Source organism: Nanorana parkeri, unplaced genomic scaffold, assembly GCF_000935625.1.
Source record: "Nanorana parkeri isolate BGI_ZX_2015 unplaced genomic scaffold, ASM93562v1 scaffold586, whole genome shotgun sequence".
Lineage (NCBI taxonomy): Eukaryota > Metazoa > Chordata > Amphibia > Anura > Dicroglossidae > Nanorana > Nanorana parkeri.
The window spans coordinates 138,962-159,068 of record NW_017306854.1 but is presented as its reverse complement, the minus strand read 5'-3'; the positions used below and the strand labels follow the sequence as shown (position 1 = coordinate 159,068).

At 43.3% G+C, this 20,107-nt stretch overlaps 1 protein-coding gene across 1 annotated transcript in view; it reads left to right on the top strand.

Annotated features, from left to right (window-relative positions):
- SPTBN4 (spectrin beta, non-erythrocytic 4) overlaps positions 1-20,107 on the top strand; it is a 124,811-nt gene that overhangs the window by 48,536 nt on the left and 56,168 nt on the right. Inside the window, exon 20 of the mRNA XM_018562600.1 lies at positions 15,410-15,556. Coding sequence (XP_018418102.1) covers positions 15,410-15,556 — 147 coding nt within the window. The remainder of the gene's footprint in view (positions 1-15,409; positions 15,557-20,107) is intronic.

The following is a 20,107-nucleotide window of genomic DNA, read 5'->3' as shown; positions in this document are numbered from 1 at the left end:
GTATTTCTCTATTATCCATTGAGGAACAAAGGTCTGAAGATTTCTGAGACATAGGGTTATGCTGCTGCCTCCAGGAGAATTGGACACTGGGTAAAAAATTAAAGGCTTGCCACTTTAAGGACATAACCCCTCCCACCTCACACTTTCCAGTTTCGCTTAGTCTCCTCAGGAAAATGGATGTGTCCTTCTCTTCTGATTCATTATTTTTTAATTACAAAATGGTTTATTGAAAAAGAAAAGAACAAAAGGACTTTTCTATGGCCTTGTCTTGTTATACCTCTTTACTCTATACCATTTGTTGAGTGGTTCTTTTGTGTCTTTCGAGATTTATACAGTTTTTTATGACACTTGTTATGCTTTTTCTAAAAAATATTGAAATAAGAAATAGAAACGAACAAAACAGTGTACAGGTCCAGTTTCATCAAGCACATATAAATGGACAAACAATGAATACAATAAAGAGGGAGTATTACAGAGTATCACGTCCAGAATTAGGTACAGTCGACCTTTGTGTTATGCAACATTAGTTAAACTATGCAAAATATGACAGCATCGTTTTTAAATAAAGTGTTACCAGAAAAAAAAGTGTGTCACCATCCCTTACCGTCACCCTTATAACAAAGTATCTGTTGAAGCACATGTGGAGGATCTTGCAGTCCATCTATCCCATATTTTGTGGATCTTATTTTCACAGGCACGGTGTTTAGAAATCAAACATTTAAAGGGGAGAGAAGTGTTTAGCTCCCGCTTTCATTGAGCTATAGTGGGAGGCATTGCACTGGATCCATAATCTGGCAATCCGTTTTCTGGCCACATAAAGAGTTTCTTGGATACAAATAGTGGTATATTCGTCTACATCTGTAGCACAAGGTATACATAAGAGGCATAGTTTGGGGTTTAAGGCCACTGGTGAGCCCATCTCATCATGCAGAAATGTTACAATTTGTTGCCAGTAATCTTGTACAAGGGGACACAACCATATCATGTGATAGAGAGACCCCGGAGCATTCTGCCACTTAAGACACAGCAGATTATCATTGGTTGTAATTTTAGATAAACGAATAGGTGTAAGGAAGGTGCAATGCAAAATATATAAATGCGTACGTTTGTCAGAATGCCGTTGGGAAGCCTGTTTGTGGGTCGACAGCGCCAAATCTCAGTTTTCCTCAGCTAAATTACCCACTCGTGAGTCCCATACTGACTTTTTTTTGCTAGGGCAGCTAGAGTGGCGCTAGGGACATGGAGCATGCTATAGAGGGAGGAAATCAATTTAGAGAAACCAGAAGCAGTCAGGACGTCAAAAAGAGGGTTATCCAAAAGTACAGAAGGAAGTATAGAAAGATAGGCCTGTGAAGCATGGTGTAGTTGGAAATATCTAAAGAGAATGCCATTCGGTAAGTCAAATTCCTCTTGTGGGCTGAAAAAAAGAATGTTCAGTCTCTCATAATGTGGCCTGGGCAGCTCACTCCTCGACTATGCCAGACTTCAGGATTGGGTAAAGTGCCAAATTCAGGGAGTAGTGCATTTTTCCAAATAGGCGTTTGATTGTTAAAAGGAGAAAGCCTCATCCGTTTGAGTGCCATGTCCCATAATCTAAGACACTGTAGTAGAAGTTTATCTTGAGTGGGTCTGGATGAGAGGCCCCCAAGGCCCCGAGATAGTAAATAAAGGAGTTCCAAAGACTGCCCGGGATGGGAAGGAGATACAGGACTTGAGGTGCCTCTAGTGTGGACCAGTGAAACAGGTGGGACAACTGAGAAGCAATGAAGAAATCAGGAGATGCCAAACCTCCACCATTCAATAGGCGCCGAACCACCTCTCAACTGAGTTTGTGTCTACCTTTGCCCCAGAGAAAGGGCCTGAGAATGGCATTTAATATCTTAACGTATTTAAGAGGAATGTAAACAGGGAAATGCCACAAAATATTTAGGAGTAATGTAAACGGAAATGCCACAAAAAATAATAGAATTTTGGGAAGAGGTATCATTTTAACAAGACTTAGCCTACCCATCACACCCAGAGGTAACCTTGACCAAACTTGTGTTATTTGCTTCACTAAAGATATAAGCAGTTCAAAAATCAATCTGAGAAAGTCAGGTAGGGATCTAGTTATCTGAATGCCTAGGTATGTAAAAACGTCAGTTCTAATTAAGGTAAATAAAGCTTGCTCTAGGGTGGGGGGGAAACAGTCTAAGTAGAGAATTTGGATCAGTTAATGGTCAACCCTGAATGATGACTGTATTCGGCCTCCTTGTGTAACTTCATAACAACTTCCTTGCGTAACTACATATCAATGGCTGGTGTATCAATCAAATCAAATCCTTCATCGACTCTCTCCCAAATAAAACGCACCTGATGACTGGCTGTACCACTTTTGCTGACCTACTCTTCAAAATGTCTCCCCCTCCCCAACTTGGGTTATTTTTACCTATACAGTATTTTACTAACTCTTGCCCACATCACCCTACATAAATACGCAGGTAAATGGTCAAATGAATTAGGCTCTGCCCCTAACTATGACAAATTGGAAAAAAACCTTCCCATTCAATGCCCCAGTACTCTCCATTCATATGACACCTACTGGAGATGCCTAACTCAAGCAGGCACCGTAACCCCATATATGGGGGGCATGTAGCCATATTAAACTATTTTGGGGAAAAGATTCTCATGATATACACTACAGTTACAGGAACAAAAGTTCTAAACTTTCCATGATTCCTTGCTTACTTAAATCAATCAAAAAGGACATCCTACTTCTAAACAGCATACACACACACATACTGTGTATATATATATCCGTAATTAAAAAAGTACAAAACAAATATAGATTCCCTTTAAGAGGTTCTATATCTGTATGATGGAATTTGCATTCAGAAGTTTTACGTAAAATGTTAGGCAGCATCTTGTAACAGCTGACAGTGCAATCTGTTCTCTCGTCATTGAGACTGCTGTACATTACATCAGATAATTGCGCAGAACTCATTCATACCCTGATATTGGGTGATTAACATATGTCCTTGGCAACAGTCATGAATATTGAAAAACAGTTTGCATTACTTTGTTCAACCTTTTGATAAGTAGTCCTGGCATTGTCTGGCCCTGCCAAACATACCTGTTCCTATAGCACCCTAGAGAGTGATCAGGCTGAGGCAAATAAGACCATTCATCCATGTCACACCGACCTCTTAAGCTGGCCAGATGTATGAGAATCTGACTGTACAATCTGCTTTAGATTTACCAACAACAATGGAGTGCAGGGGCCTCGCTGAATAAATATAAATGGAGTATATTTATGTATGGCCTTGTGGTACATAGTTGTTTGTAAATCTAGAGTACAGCAGATTGTATGGGAATTGGCAATTAGATTGTAATCTGTGTGTGTGGTCAGCTTTATTGTTACCGTATATACTCGAGTATAAGCCGTCCCGAATATAAGCCGTTGTTTTTGGTGCCTTTTTACTCTCTCAATAAACAAGAGACTGGTCACCCAGCGTATGGCTGGAAGGCAGAGAAGATTGGTCTTCTGCACAGGAAGTCCTGGGATGACACTAGTTGAAAGCAAGCTTTGAAGAATGTTTGCTGCACATTGAAAGTCATGACGGCATACACATACTGCATGCAAGCCATTCACTGCGTTAGTATTAAATCTAAATTGTGCCTGGAAATGAGATTTAAATGAGAATACCAGTGAGGATACAAATCACAAATACACCTAAATACAATAGGTTATACAGCACTTGATGTAGTTTATTTAGATTGCAGCAGAAACTGTTGCAAAACCCTTTCTGCCGTAGCTGCTGGCTGTCACTGACACAGCTCCGCAGCGGCTGTGAGGGAAAACGCTGCTGCTGAGCTGTGTCAGTGACAGCCAGCACCCCCACATGCCATAGTGACCCAGGCGGCCCACACGGCATCAGAGGGATGCCCTGGCCGGGCCCCCCTGTGCCCGTCCCCATAGCGGCCGCCTGGGTCGCTATGGCGATTGTTATGCCACTGTGGCAGGCAAGAGCAACTTTCTCTAATTAAAGGAGCTGAATGTTCAAACTAAATGCATTGTCATTAATGGCTACTATGTTGTTAGGACATGGAAGAAGGGCATTGTTGTCAAGCCTCTTTTCCTCTTACGGAGGTATTTAGTGTGCTGCAGTAACGCACGTTAGGTACCTTGGTGCAGTCCAGGGCCATACATTCTGAATGGCACCCTATGCACCTTCCCAGCACACCTACAATTTGCATTTAATAATTGCAAGTGGAACTTTAAACTCTTCATAATATCACATAAATGAAAATGGATTCCCTATCAATTTTAAGTTTGGAAACTCAAATTTGTGATGAAGGCATTATCATGGGGTAAAATACCATACACACATAAATTACCTTGCATAGCTCTATTATACCTCACTGCCCAGCCAAATGTTTGCCATGTGTGACAGCTCACTACCCCTCTCTACACAATCCATTCAGCGGCAGAGAATACAATTGGCATTTGGAGCTACAGTGACAGCAATTCTAGCATCCAATCTGCTTTCTTCCTGGCTGCTGGCTCCCATTTTGCCCATAATGAGATTTTGAAGGCTCAGGGAAAGGCCCCATCCCCATAAAGGGATCGGTTGGAGGTGGTCAACCTTCTGGGGACTAGGTGACCTTGAAGGGTCAAAGAATCATCCTAGCTAGGGATCCATACAGACTGAGGGGTGGAGCCATCATGGTGTCTAAGTGAGCACTGATTGGAGAGCAATCATCCACCAGAGCCCTATCCCCCTCCTCTCTCAGTTCCGCTGTTAGATTACAACCTATATGTCTGGCAGCAACATAGATGGGTGGTGGGAAAAAAAATTAAAAAAAAGATGTAAAACAAAGTTCTTCCATGCTGCGCCACCTCTCCAAATTTGCCGCTTGTGGCATGGGACCATATGTTCCATGATGGGTAATCCAGCCATGATTGGCCAATCACTACAATGGACTGCCTCACTGGTCAGTAGAAATGTGCAGGAGGCAGGAAGGGTCGGGGAGGCTTCAGCACTACTAGGAGAGAATTAAGCTTTTGCAGGATAACAGAGGTTGCTGCATGTAGGTGTAGGCCTGCCTTTTATAACATCAGTGTTATTTGTATTTTGTGTTGATGCCAGATTCTTTCTAATTACCCATTCCCACCACTAAACATGAAAAATAAATCAATTTTTTACATTTTGTAATTTTTTGTGTGTTTCCGCATGCATTTTTCAAAATCACACAAAAAAAGTATTGCAATGCATGAAATTGGTCAAATGACATAAATGCATATGAAAATCATGTGCGAATGTGCTGTAAATGACAACTTCCAATGTGTGTGGGAACTGCCCCGAAGCTGCTAAAGGGTTCTTTGCAGGTTGGCCACAACCATGTGAGCACATACAATAGGAGCTATAACGGAAGGAATCACAGCTCACTTTGTTCTCATAGTCATACATTGCTGCTGGCTCCAGCTGTACAGCCACTGTTCTATCTGGGAAGATCTTCTTATTACAGCTGACAGGCCTGCAGCTGCCTATTGTTGTTCAGCTTCAGAGCTGCCTGCTGGGCATTATATTCAGCCACTTAGTCATTCTAAAGATATATTCACAAGTGTCACATCTTGTGCTATCGACTCCCTTTTCTTCAGTACAATGAGCCGAACAATCAAGAACATCTTGCATGTCAGAAATACAGAAATATATGCAGCCAATCGCTGACTTGTTCTTATAAAAAATGCTGGTTACCTGGCTGTCACAAAGATGCTTTCAGAGTCATAAAACAAGTACGGCAGTAAGAAATTCTGATTTATTCCTCTATCATTTGTTGGATTTGAGACTGATATATAGAAGCTGGGCACAAAATTTTCAGAAGGTGGCCATCCGTGGTAGCCCACAATTTAAAAAAAGAAATATTAAAAGCCACACTAAATTGGTTATATGACCCATGTGAGTTGCCTGCAAGATATGTGGAGGCATCTTTTATGAAGGTGTCTTAAGCATATCGTCAGTTTAGTTTGTTTTTTACAGGTATTCTTAAATGCAAAAATTAGACTTTAAAATGCTTTTAAAGCATTTCATTTACTTGCCCAGAATTTCAGTATTTCTATCCACACGTGGGGTAATGCAGAAGGTCACCTACCTACCTAAAACTGCATTGTTGGTAGGAGTCTTGTGTTCTAGAATGTTGGTTTGCTGAGACATGACTTTTCCAGCCAGGTATTCTCAGGTATTTTCATGCAAGTCATGTAGGTCTGATGGCATACAGCGAGCATTATCACAGTATTATCTGATTTGCTTGTTGTAATCAGATCAGATATGGCCATATGGTTCCATGTACTGTCCCCTGAATCAGGTTCCAAAAAGGGAAAAAAAAAAAAAAGAAAGACATACCGTATGTTCCAGTGCAGGTCTTAAAAGACAGAAAAGGAAAGGAAACATGTAATAAGTTATATTTGTACAATTGCTTAATTGGCCTGACTATTTTAAAGGAGTTAAATTTTTTTGAATGTGTAAGTACCACTAGTGCCAAGAGAAACCCTCCACTGGAGATGTGCGCACAAGGGAATCCCACAGGTAGGCAGCCCCGCTTCAGTCAGGGAGACTGGAGTATCTAGCAGAAACAAAAACCAAACGGGGGGTGCCTGTCCTAGTGTAGATATCTTTAATAGACGAATATAAAAGTAAAAGTTATACTCACAATGGGGCAATCACAGTGAGCCTTTCATTGATTGATCGATTCCATTGTAAGTATAATGTTTGCTTTTCTATTCATCTATTAAATATATCTACATTAGGGCAGGCACCCCCTGTTTTTTGTTTTCTTTAACCGCTTGCCGTCCGCCCGTTGTAAAAAACGGACGGACGGCACTGCAGCATTGGCGGGTTGCCGTCTCCAGACGGCATTTTTCGCCCCCCCCCACCTTCAGTCCCGGGATCCGCTGCCCCATCTGCGGCCCAGGATCGGGTCGGGAGGGCGTCAGGATGAAGATGAAGGGAGATCAGCTCCTTGCTGAACTCCCTCCGGGCTGTGATAACACAGCGGATGTCAACTGGTTAAAGTTTATTTATTCAAAAAAGTTACCCTTTGGAGGTAATAGATTAAACCCCTGCATATACAGCACAAAATGGCAAGATACACAATTAGTGTATGGGTCAAATCCAATGAGTAATAAAGATGACTGAGCATAGCAAATGCTCCCTGTCACATGCAGACATTTTCTGACATGTCGTTGTTGTGGTTTTGGCTTTGAAAGATCTTTCTGAAATCTAGGCGTCAGGCGCTAAAATTAGCAACTGCAGGTTTGACCTGATGCGTGCAGTCCTCGTCTACTATAGCTCTTCAAATCTCCCAGCTATATATACAGTAGCACTGCAGCTGGGACGGATCCCGACAATGCTGGCAAGATCCGCCCCACTGGCTGATTGACAGCGGGTTCTGCCTATCTAGAGGCAGAGCCAGCTGTGCCCTTCCCCATCTGTTCCTCCACTCAGCGCTGGAGGATCGGAGAGAGGAGGGGGGGAATCCTTGCGGGGAGCCGTGACTGACAGTCACCGCTCTCTGCAGGGAGATGATGCGGCAGTATGTTTTCGCTCACTTCCTGATCAATAGAGCCAACGTGTGACAGTTTCATTGTCACAAGTCGGCTCTAACTATGGGGATGAGTGTAATTCACTCACCCCATAGTTCTCCTTTAAGCCTACCCTAAAAAGCTTAAAGCATAAGGCAACATATTGTGAGTGTTGAGGGATTGGAACCACAGACAGGTTTACTGACAAAGGTCTTAACCTTCTTTACTCTGTCCAAAATGAAACAAAGTGGTTTTGTCTTTATACTTTAATGTGTAGTGAATTTCCCCCTTCCCCATGGCAGCCTCATCTGCAGTGTTCCCCCATCCCCTTAGCAGCCACATATACAGTGGCCCCCACAGGTAAGTCACATGACACAGACGACAGAGGAAAGCAATCCCCACTTCCTGGCCATTCATACAGTGTGGTAGGTTTCCCAGTTGATCAGGAGGTAACAGAGTACCTTCAGGGCAGGACATCCTGGCCACTAGCCAAGTCAGTCCAGTTGCCATGATGACTTGGCAAACAGGCTTTTTCCTTCTCTGCTGTGGTCCATTAGCTGCCATTTTCTTTTCTCCATAGAAATGAGAATGGTAAGTTTTCAGGGTGCATGCAGCAATACATGGATTGCATAAAACCTATTGCAACAGATTCCAGAGGCTCAGGATCCAAAGAAAGACTGCAGCAAGCTGTCAAATCTTCTTCTCAGTAAGACATCTGCTGTTGTGTAGCAGACCTTTTGTTAAAGGAGTAAAAGCGAGTGTTTAAGTATGAATCACCTCTGTGATCTTAAATTAAAATTTTTTTGAAATCATAATTTCGTTTTCTATTTACTGTGCTGGCTGAAAATATCTGTTACCCACGCTTGTCACACGTCTGAACAGTGGACACTTTAGAACAGTGGTTCTCAACCTGTGCAACCTCAGAACCCACATTTGTCCTTGGTCATTAAAGGAGAACTATGGGGTTAAGGCTTTTCCCCATAGTTCTCCTTAGGGTAACGGGAGGACACAAACTAGCGTCCTCCCGTCACCCTAAGTTCAGTATACCGCGAGCTACAGCTCGCAGTATACTGAGACGCCGGAGCGGATCCCGACATCGATGTCGAGATCCGCCCAGCTGCGTGAGTGACAGCTGGCTCTGCCTATCTAGTCAGCACTGGCGGATCGGAGCGGGGAGGGGGGAATCCATCCCCTCCCCTGTCACGGCCTCTGCCGTGACAGGATCTAGAAGTGAGCGAACACCGTCATGTGTTTGCTCATCTCCCAATGCATAGTACAGTGCGTTAATCACACGTTACTATGCGACTTAATGCACTGTACTAGTGTGAACGGGCCCTAAAAAACACTGACACAATCTGACACACAGACATTCTGACACACATACACACTCCAAAATGTTTTTACTACATGTTTTTAAGGTCCACCCAGTCTCCCTCCCTTATGAGAACTGGAGTGGATCCACAGCCTGAGGTCCAGTGTGGACTGCTGTGCTGTGATAGAGCTCCATCCATATGTGCATTGCTTGTACAACCCCCTTGTCCTACCTGTAGAGGTGCCGGGAGCCAGAATCTGATGTCACCATAGCACCTCTATAGGACACGTAAGGGAGCTGTAAGCAATGCTCATATGGATTGAGCTCTCTCGCGGCCACAGCCCCATCCCATCTCACCTCATGCTGACACTTTGAATGGCTGCTTGGTGTGAGAACTGACAATGCTGCGCTAGGGGGAGGCAGAGGAGCCTCTCACCTAGAAATGTGGAAGGCATGCGGCGACCCACTGAAAACAGGGTCGCAACCCACCAGTTGGGAACCAAGGCTTAGAGCATTCACAAGATTTTAGATATTGCATGCTGCCACTCCATCTTGTGTATGATAAAAAGCATTATGAATACAGTGTAGCCATTAGAAAAACCTCTGTGGCCTGCAGCTCTGAGTAGGCATCTAAGCTGAATGGGTGAAAGTTGCAACCCATACTGTTGCTGTGCTTACAGAGGCACCATGTTCACCTCAGCTACCATGAGTAGCTTTCCACTTGTCAAGAATGTCACATGGAGGTTTTTCATGCACATGCAGGGCGACATCTTCACTGTCTATGATGTTATCTCTATTCCAGGGCCTGAGGGAGTGAAGATAGACACTACTTTGTATCAGCATCATGTGTTCACTATATAAACATCTTTTGCATGGCTGCTCCTTCCATGAGGCATTACAGTATATGTATCTCACTTCATAAAGGGACTCCACTGTCAGGGTGACATTGTTCTGTGAGCTCCAGTCTAAAATATACAACAGGTATGATTGTAATATACGATCCTAAACGTAGACTATATTTATATCTCGACACTATGTGGTCACATGTTTGTACATATTTGACCAGCACACCTATATGAGCTGGACATCCCATTCCAAAACCTGAGCAGTAATTGCCCCTTCGCCCTTTACAGCCTCCACTACTTTTGGAAAGGCTTTCTACAAAATGTTGGAGTGTATATGTACAAATGCATCTGAAAGAGCATTTGTAAGGTCAGGTGCTATTTTGGCGCTTGGAGCATTTGTAAGGTCACGTGCTATGTTGGACGATAAGACCCGGCTCACTATCTGCATTCCAATTCATTATCCCAAGAGTGTTCAGTAGGGTTGAGGTCAGGGCTCTGTGCAGGCCACTTGATTTCCACCACACCAACATCATTATGGGCCTAGCTTTGTGCGCAGGGAACACATGCTGGGACAGAAAAGGGCCTTCCTCCAATGGTTTCCACAAAATTGGACGCACGCAAAGCATTAACATTACATTGCTGCAGTTCATCAGCCCGCTCTTTTTGTAGAAAATGATTTGGTCTGAGGATCCCTTTTATAGTGTTCAAGTATCCCCATATACACCCACTGTAGGCTCCTTGTTGTTTCAATCATTGAGTCTGATGGGGTTGTCATTCCTGACCTCCCTCTGATAATGTCAGTTGCCTTAAAAGCCATGCCAATCCACTGACTTTCAGGTCAGGAAAGTCAGAAGGTCTTATCTGCATACTGGTCTAGGTCAATGATTCTAAATATTGCAGCGAGATGGTGAGTATGAAAGCCAGGCAATAGCATTTTCAGAAAGAGGAATAATATGGCAGCCTCTGTGTTTTTCTCATGATAGGTTTCCTGTGAGGCACGATGAATGCACGTCACAGTTTTAGCAAAGTTGGAGTGTTTGCTGAATAGCATTAGCCGCTTGTGGTCTGGAGTATCCCTTCATTTAAAGTGTATTTAAATTCTAACAATGAACTTCTATTTTCTCCCTTTTGATCTGTTAAGTAAACATTAAAAGTGTTTTGTTATACCTGTTAGTCCTGCCAGAAATCCAGTGCTGCCCTGTCCACACTGCAATGTTATCTCAAGCAGTCTTATAAGCGCTGCCCAGTTCTTTCTGTGAACTACTGAACATGGCTCTCTTTCTGTTATGTAGTATAGGATGGGAGATATCTTCTGTAGTCCTTACACACTTCCTTACCTGAGGGGGACAACATTGTTCCTCATTAGATACAGTAAAATGAGTGAGTGTTGTCAGCTTAGGGCAGGAAGTGTGTTACTGGCTGGATCACCAGGCGAAAATAAAGGAAAGAGGCCTGAAAAACCAGAAATGGAGTGCAGCCAACACCTCTAAGGACTGGTAAGATGCAATCTAATACATTTCTGGTCTTGGATTTAGATAGAGTTTATGTTTGCGCCAGGCTGCAGTTACTGGACAGCAGAGCTCAGGAGCCAACTAACATTTGGCGTACCTGCCAAGCCTTTCAGAATTCAGTACTGATTCTCTAATATACATTATAAGATATTTAAAGCAGAATGCCAGGAAAATCTTAAACCTTGCAATGGAGCAATCCCCCCCCGCAAGGGTTAAGTGCTCAATTTGTCTAGGGCAGGGGTCAGCAACCTGCGGCTCTGGAGCCGCATGTGGCTCTTTCATCCCTCTGCTGCGGCTCCCTGTTCAGGGGCTCACCTCCTCTCCTGGCCGCATCCATAGTAACAGGCGGTAGGAGAGGAGAAGTGTGTGTCACATGCCCCAACCCTTGCAGTGCACACCGTCTGGCTGGGATGCAGGCTGTGAGGCTTGGCAGGTGAGTCCGAATGAGGAGGGGGGGGGAGTGGTACAGGTGTAACTGCACACAGTGTGTGCTGTTTTTTCATTTAATTAGTAAAGTGGATTATAATGGGGAACATTACACTGTAATGTTGCCTAGTATAATCAATTTCTAGGATTAAATGATTAGACAGAGCCGCTGTTCTATCAAAGTTTGTGACTGGTGACGTGTTCACACATTTCAATATAATCCCGCCCAGTTTTTTGACGATGGAATGTGTGACCGCCAATAGGTGAAGCATTCCAACGCTTTCTCAGCTGTTCCAGGGCAGATCGGCATCACAGATGTATGTGCAGGAGAACCGATCTGCCCTGGAACAGCTGATCGGTCCTGAAATGTCACTTCTATCCGACTTTGTGGAATGGGAAATCGCACTCACAGAGTCGGAAAGAAGTGATATTTCAGGACCGAACAGCTGTTCCAGGGCAGATCAGTTCTCTTGCACATACATCTGTGATGCCAATCTGCCCTGGAACAGCTGACAAAGCGTTGGAATGCTTCACCTATTGGCGGTCATACATTCCACCGCCAAAAAACTGGGTCGGATTACATTGAAATGTGTGACCATGTGACCGGTCACACATTGTAACCTAGTCACAAACTTTGATAGAACACCGCCATCAGGGTAGTACGGCCGGTATCCATGTGAGGGGTCTGGGCAGCCAGGGGGGCCTCTTACATGGGTATCAGCTGTACCAGGGGCGGCATGGCAGAGGTGACAGGGGAGGGAATGGAGGAGGCCGGGCCCCAGCAGCAGCAGGTAAGAGGAGTTGGGAGGAGGTAAAGGGAAAGGGACCCCGGTGACCAGCCCACCTCAGACCCAGCTTATATATAACGTGTTATCTTCATTTTAGATGTCAAAAGGGTTTTGTGGCTCCCGGAGTTTTCTTTTCTGTGGGAAACGGTCCAAATGGCTCTTTGAGTGTTTAAGGTTGCTGACCCCTGGTCTAGGGAGCTAAAAAAAAAAAAGTTATACTCTCCTGAACCAGGATACCAGCTCCCTTTAGCCTCACTCCCCCTCTGCTCCAGTGGTATAATGTCCTATGAGTCATTACATTGTATACAGTGTATAGAACATGAGGACGCTGCATTCTATCACTGGAGCAAAGGAGGAGACAGTCTGAAGGGAGCGGTCTAGGAGCCAGTCGTGTTCACGGTTCGGGTGAGTATATCTTTTTTTTCCAGCTCCCTAGACAAAACAAGCACTTAACCCTTGCAGGGCAGGGGTATCCCCACTGCAATGGTTTGATTTGCCCAGAGTTCTTCTTTAATCCTGATCTGCATAGAACAAGCTGAAAGCGTATGTGCTGACTCCATTGGATGTTATTACGTTGCATCTACTGCTGTCCATGGTGCTGAAATGATTTACAAACGGTAAAATACAAGATTAATGTTTTGGGGGTTTTTTTTTGCTGGATAGTAAGAGCTAATAAAATCCAGGTGGCACCCTGATAATATAAGCATCTGTTCATAAATAAGCATCACAGCGAGACGTGTAATAAAGCTGCATTCCTGTGTGCGAAGCACTTGATGGAAACTGCCTGCAGGTTATATTTAAAGGAAACCTGTGCTGAGAGAAATATAAAGACAGCTATTGCTCTCCTTCTAAAAAAGCGTGTTCCATGACTGCCTCTAACTTTTTATATGTTTCTTTAAAACCCTTTTGGAGTCACTGACCCATAGGAAGCACGCAACAAGTGAAATCAAAGCAGCTGATGTGGAAATGTGTTTATTGTTAGGGACTCGGACAGTATCCGTGTGACAGTCACGCAGCTAGCACAGGGTTAGACAACCTCGGCACTCCAGCTGTGGTGAAACTACAAATGCCATCATGTCTCTGCCTTTGGGAGTCATGCCTGTGGCTGTCAGAGTCTTGCAGTGCCCCATGGGACTTGTAGTTCTACAACAGCTGGGGTGCCGAGGTTGCCTAACCCTGAGCTAGCATTTTCAGTAGGAGGCCAGCAATAGCAGCCTCCATATTTCTGTCTATCACTCCGGGGCAGTGACATCACCTGCAGTAAAGGTACCGTATATGAACTTGGCTTGACTTTCCCAGAGCTAGTGCAGAGCCTGTGAGTAAAGAACGGCAGTTTCCGGATGCTCCTGTATTTAATTTGGTGACAAAGTCCCTTTAAGTCATTCACTAAGAAAGATGCTCAGTTTTATTAAGAAATATTTTATTCTCATATCCCATAGATTCTCATACACGTATCTCATACGCCAGTTCTTGGTGAGCAATAGTGAGCATGTTTTAGTTTTTCTCGTGACGTTCGGTTGAGAGACAGAGTTAAATACAGGGAACAGAGGGGCTTGTGCTCGGCAGTCAGGCAGTGTGGAAGGAGAGGGGAAGGGGTGAGGGGAGATGACGCATCTCAGCCAGGATCCTCCCCGCTCCATCCATTCACTGCAGTAGGATCATTCCACCATCCCACCTTGACTGTGCACCGAGAGGGACCTGCTGCCAGTGAGCATGTGTCAGGATAGCTAGGGCCCCGCGTTCGGTGCCTGGGCCAGCTGAAGGCTCTTTGCTGGGGGGGATCAGGCAGCCCACCCCTCACAGGGACAGCAAATCTCACTGCACCAAACAGCATTGCAGGACACAGCGCACTGACAGCAGCTTCTGCAGGCAGCACAGCACCATCTCTTGCAGTCTCCTGTTTATTCCTTTCCACTCGACCGCTCTCCCTGTACTCTTCCATCTCACGCTCTCACCCGCCTATCTCTCAATCATCTCAATCACAGTCTCTCTGCATTCTTTTACATGTATTTCTGTCTTTCTCATCTGTTCTTGATAACATTTCTGTTACCTGTGTGTCTCTTCTCAACCTTCCTGGTCTTGTTCCCCTCTCTTTTCTGTCTTTCTTGTAAATGACTTCATTAGTCTCACCGGTCATTCTTTCTCCTCATTGATTCTTGATGTCATTGCTCATACCTGGCTCTGTTACCTGGCTGTCATTTGTCTTTCCTGGTCTCTCTCACCTGTCTGCCTCGTTCTCATGATAGTGTCTTTGTAGTATACCTCTCATCCTTGTCTCCAGTGTGCTAACAATACCATCCATTGCTCTTGCATGCTTGATTCCTTAGAAATTGCTCTGGTCAGTATTCTGCCTCGGTACCTGTCTGTCTCTATATGGAGTCCTGACCTTACCTTTGTCACCTCTGCTCTGTAGTACGCAATACATATTTTTCCCTTTGCTGTATCTTATACTCGGCCTGTACTGCATGTCTCTCATTCAACTACTTCCTTACGGACTTCCCTGTGTCTATCTCCTGATGCTTGCTGTCACTCTGCTTTCTCATGACTACTAGTTGGGCTCTTCCTCTGTCTCTTACTATTGCTCACTCACTCTACTAATGACTGTCCCTTACTCTCTCTCCTGTCTATCGCTTTTCAACCCTGCTGTCTCTTTCCTGCCTCTCATTCCCCCAGACTTTACAGTTCCTCAGTTCATTCAGACTTTTGGTTGTGTACTTTTCTTGGTTGCCCTCACAATTTTTCCTCTCAGCCTCAGATCATTTTTGGCTCATCCATCTTCCAAAGGGTCCCATCCTCTTTTTAAGACGTTTACATTATTATGACTCTGGAGTATAGTGGGACATTGTTTCCCGCCTTTTTCGCTATCCACGTTGACATCAAATAATGCAGCCAGGGCTGCTGAAGTGCCCATTTTGGCCTACAAATATGGACTCCTCCACTCTCACCCTCGTCTCTGTCCTCCACAGCTGGATGCCTGGGTCAGTGAGAAGACACTGATGGCTCGGGATAACTCGCGGGACGTGACGCAGAAACTCCACAAAAAATGGCTCAAGCACCAGGCGTTTATGGCTGAACTTACGCAGAACAAGGGCTGGCTTGACAAAATTGAAAAGGTAAGACATCTTTTTTCACATTGTACTTTGGGGCCTTTTGCCCACTGATGGCAACTCTTAAGAGACATACAACTATTATTGAATAACATGGTACACGCATATTGACCCATTGCAATTACATCACTGCTTTTACCAGCACTGGGTGATCAGAACAATTAAAATGCTGCTTTGTTTGCTTTATGTTTCCGTTTTTTTTGGGGGGGGGGGGCTGTAAAAAAAAGTTCATTGTATCTGAAAGAAAACTTTGCTAAACTTTTTAAAGATTAGTCTTCCCAAAACAGCCATTTCACCCACCAACTTTATATATCAATTGGGGACTGTGGTGATGAGATTTCTGCACCTAACCTACCCTCCTGGGATTTCTCACTTTTCCTGACAACTTTACATTTTTTTTACATGAGAATGCAGCAGAAAGAGTGAGACTTCCAGTAGAATCCCCAGGAAATTTTAGAAACAAATGGGTCAGCCCACACAAGTGAAATAATCAGATCTAGAGTAGACTAACCCTTTAGCAAAGTAGTGCAAAGGATGGTGGTGTGCCAATGACATCCCACCGTTCACGAGTTCAGATTGGTTAAATCATTGCAAAGAGATTGTTGACCGTCTGCTAAGAATTACAACACTTTGCATGTTGCTGTTCAGCTTAATAAATCAGCCCACGAATGTCCTCATTCTTCAGTCTGTTTAACATTACTTAGTTCCATTCATCTGTGCTGCAAATGTTCGGGACAGGTTTAGTCGAATTTCAGAATGCTAGAAATGACACTTATGGTTCACTTGGTGGCTCATCGTTAGTTTAAAGACTTTGACAACTTTTTTGGAGGAATGAAGGACAATATAGAAGTTATTTTATAACATTGCTTGTTTTACACAGGTCATCTCTCAAATGTGATGGGTTCTGTGTCTATTTATTATGGCGTTTGTGGCCACTAGAGGGACTTTTTTTTAGTCCAGTTAGCAATAGGCAGTTTATTGTGCACCTTTCATTTATATACCCCACTTGTATACCAAACCAATATTCAGGAGAACGCCGTATTTGAAATACTGGAGCCCTTTGTGATGGCTTGCCGCTGAATTGGGTGAATTGATTGACTGCATTTTCAAGATGGCTCTTCCGCCATGTGCATGCTGCGTGTGCTGTTTAATCAATATCAAAGCAAGCGTGAAGGGAAATTGTTATCGATACAGAATATCTGGTGCCTATGTGTTCCATTGAGCATCTTAGATTTATACACCTATAAAATAAATGATTGCCCCTAATGTCCCGTAAATGCCATTGCTTATTGTATATCGATAATCCTTTCTCTGTCAGCAATGTTACCTCAATGCTTTAGTCTATGATCAGCTGCATGTGTACCTTGCGGGTAACCAGATATGCATTCTCTGTTTTGTGGACTCACAACTGCATTGAAGATTCGGTTACATCCGCAACCACCACATTTCCTGTTCTGGACCCATTGCCATGCTGTCGCTTCAGTCCCTCGTTGCCTTTGACAGCAACGTGCTTGTCGGGTTAACATAAACTTGGCCCAGCACAGTATTCGGTGCCAGCTGTGCAGCAATGAGGCTGATTATAGCACTGCATGCCGTGGCGTATTATAAGACGCAGCACATTTTAAAAGACGATTGTAGTTGGGGCACCTGCATTGTAATTTCAGAGAGAAGCAGACCGATGTGCTCTGCAGATGTTTTGTGTTATGTACATGTGTTGGATAGAAACAAGATATTTTCATTTTGGATTACAACATATTTCACATTATGTCCAATTCATTCTCGTAATTTTGCTGCAGTGTAAGTATAGCGTTGCTATGTTGCTGTCAGGCATTTGTCCCCGTTCCAAGATGGCTGCTGGTGTGTACAGTGGAAGTTGCCATTATTAAAGAGCCAGTATAAAAAGCTGAACTCCAAGTAGATAATAAACACCATTCATTTTAATAGTATTTATTAATGAATATATATTTTTACTAGGGTTGCACAGATACCAAGTACAGTACTCGGTACAAGTACGAGTAAATGTACTGATACTTTTGAGCTCCAAGATTAGACTAGAGAAAAATTCAAAAATTAGGAGGCAGCTGTCATTTGTAAGGAGCACACGGAGCTCCTGGGATTATTACATCTCTGTTTTAATGTATGATTTTGTTTTTATAAATATAAATAAAGGGATGTACAGATACCAGTTTTGCGAGTACGAGTACTGGTACTTGCCGAGTACTTACAAGTACGAGTACTGATACATTTTTGTTTAGTGTCATGTGACAGTTTTTCTAAAACAATACAGACTAATGATTTCAGGACAGTGGTGGAGCGCCAGAGCCAGGTCCCAGCTGCAACCGCTGCAACCCTGGTAGTTCTCATGAAAATGCCAAGTATCGGGATTGGTACTCGAAAAGTATCTGTGCATCCCTAATTTTTACTATAACCTGGTATGCATACTTGAATATGTCTTTATATTGGCTTCCTGCCATCTCTTAAATGCCTGCACAGAATGACCTATTCATACTCTGTCATACACAGGGAGCTTGTTGACTAAAGAGGTGATAAGAATGGTCACCTTGGTGTGGCGATGCACCTTGTTTAGCCAGGATTGTGAAGGTCGTTCAGTAGTGGAGCTATATTGCTCACATGTGATATAAAATAGGGAAGTCAGACACCCGGCTGTGCTTTGCAGCAGGGGTATCAAGATCAAAAGACTCCTGGGGCTGAATGAGAAAAATCTTAAAAAGCAACTCCGGGGAAAATGATTAGCAACCCTTGCAGTGGGCTAACCCCGCTCTGAGGCTCTCAGGTGAGTATAACCTTCTTATTATCCTCCCTACACTAAAATGAGCCGTTAACCCTTGCAGTGTGGGGGTAACCCCACTTCAAGGATTCATAATAGTTTTCCCCAGAGTTCTGCTTTAACCCCTTCGTGACTGACGACGTACTAAGGTATAGCCAGCTATAGTCTTTGAAATAATCCGTGTGTGCCTGTGAAGTCCCTGGGATCCTAGGCTAGAGCTGCCCATTAGGCCTAGGTGTGCTTAACAGCAGGAACGGACAGGTTTTAATCCATTTCTGTAAGTTTAGAGTATATCAGTGTCCATTGCTTAGCCCCTAATGGAGGGGGATTCCTGACCCCTGAAACATGTTGGCTGTGCATATTTTCTTGTTGCCATTTGTGAAGCCAATAAAAGGTTTTTTTGTGGACTCTTGAGAAAATTACCTGGCGCTCTTTTTTAGTCTTTGTTCACATTGTGAAGAGCTGCCAGAACCGAGCCATCAGGCCCAAATATTGCTCCTTATGACTAGAGTAAGTTCATGGTCCAGCGCCTCATCCCCACTCAACATTTAATTCTTTTGTAGGACAGATATGAAGGCAGCTTTGTTTTAGGTCTAGAATCCTACGGTACCACGGGGACACATGATCCATCTAAAGCCTAACACAAGTACTTAGAACTACCACAATGTTACATTATTATTATAAAAGAGGACGGAACACATAGGCCCATTACAAGAGATAGCAATCCTAATACATGCCTCCTTCTGCTCTGTGTATACATATGAAGGTGGTGGAGCTGATGTACATATTGCACCACAAGAGATCACAGGGGATATGGCCTAGAAATAGACAAATAAAGATGGATAAAGTATCTGGACAATGTAACATACATGCGTACATTACAAGGACTTAAACTTAGTTATCTGTAAGCTAAGGTTTCTAATATTTAGAGACTATTTAATGACCAGAGTGTTACCAGTAGATTGGCACAAAACAAAATAAGTGCCTTTTATTTTGATCTTCACTGACTTTTTCATCTGGGAAGTAATTTTAATAAAGGACCTCAGACAAAAAAGTATCTGCTAGTGACTATATACAATATACAAGGACCATATTCAAAAGTATCTGCTAGTGACTATATACAATATACAAGGACCATATTCAAAAGTATCTGCTAGTGACTATATACAATATACAAGGACCATATTCAAAAGTATCTGCTAGTGACCTATATACAATATACAAGGACCATATTCAAAAGGATCTGCTAGTGACCTATATACAAGGACCATATACAAAAGGATCTGCTAGTGACTATATACAATATACAAGGACCATATACAAACGTATCTGCTAGTGACTATATACAATATACAAGGACCATATACAAAAGGATCTGCTAGTGCCTATATACAATATACAAGGACCATATACAAAAGGATCTGCTAGTGACTATATACCATATATAAGGGCCATATACAAAAGGATCTGCTAGTGACTGTATACATTATACAAGGACCATATACAAAAGGATCTGCTAGTGACTGTATACATTATACAAGGACCATATACAAAAGTATCTGTTAGTGACTGTATACAAACAAGGACCATATACAAAAGTATCTGCTAGTGACTATATACAATATACAAGGACCATATACAAAAGGATCTGCTAGTGACTATATACAATATACAAGGACCATATACAAAAGGATCTGCTAGTGACTATATACAATATACAAGGACCATATACAAAAGGATCTGCTAGTGACTATATACAATATACAAGG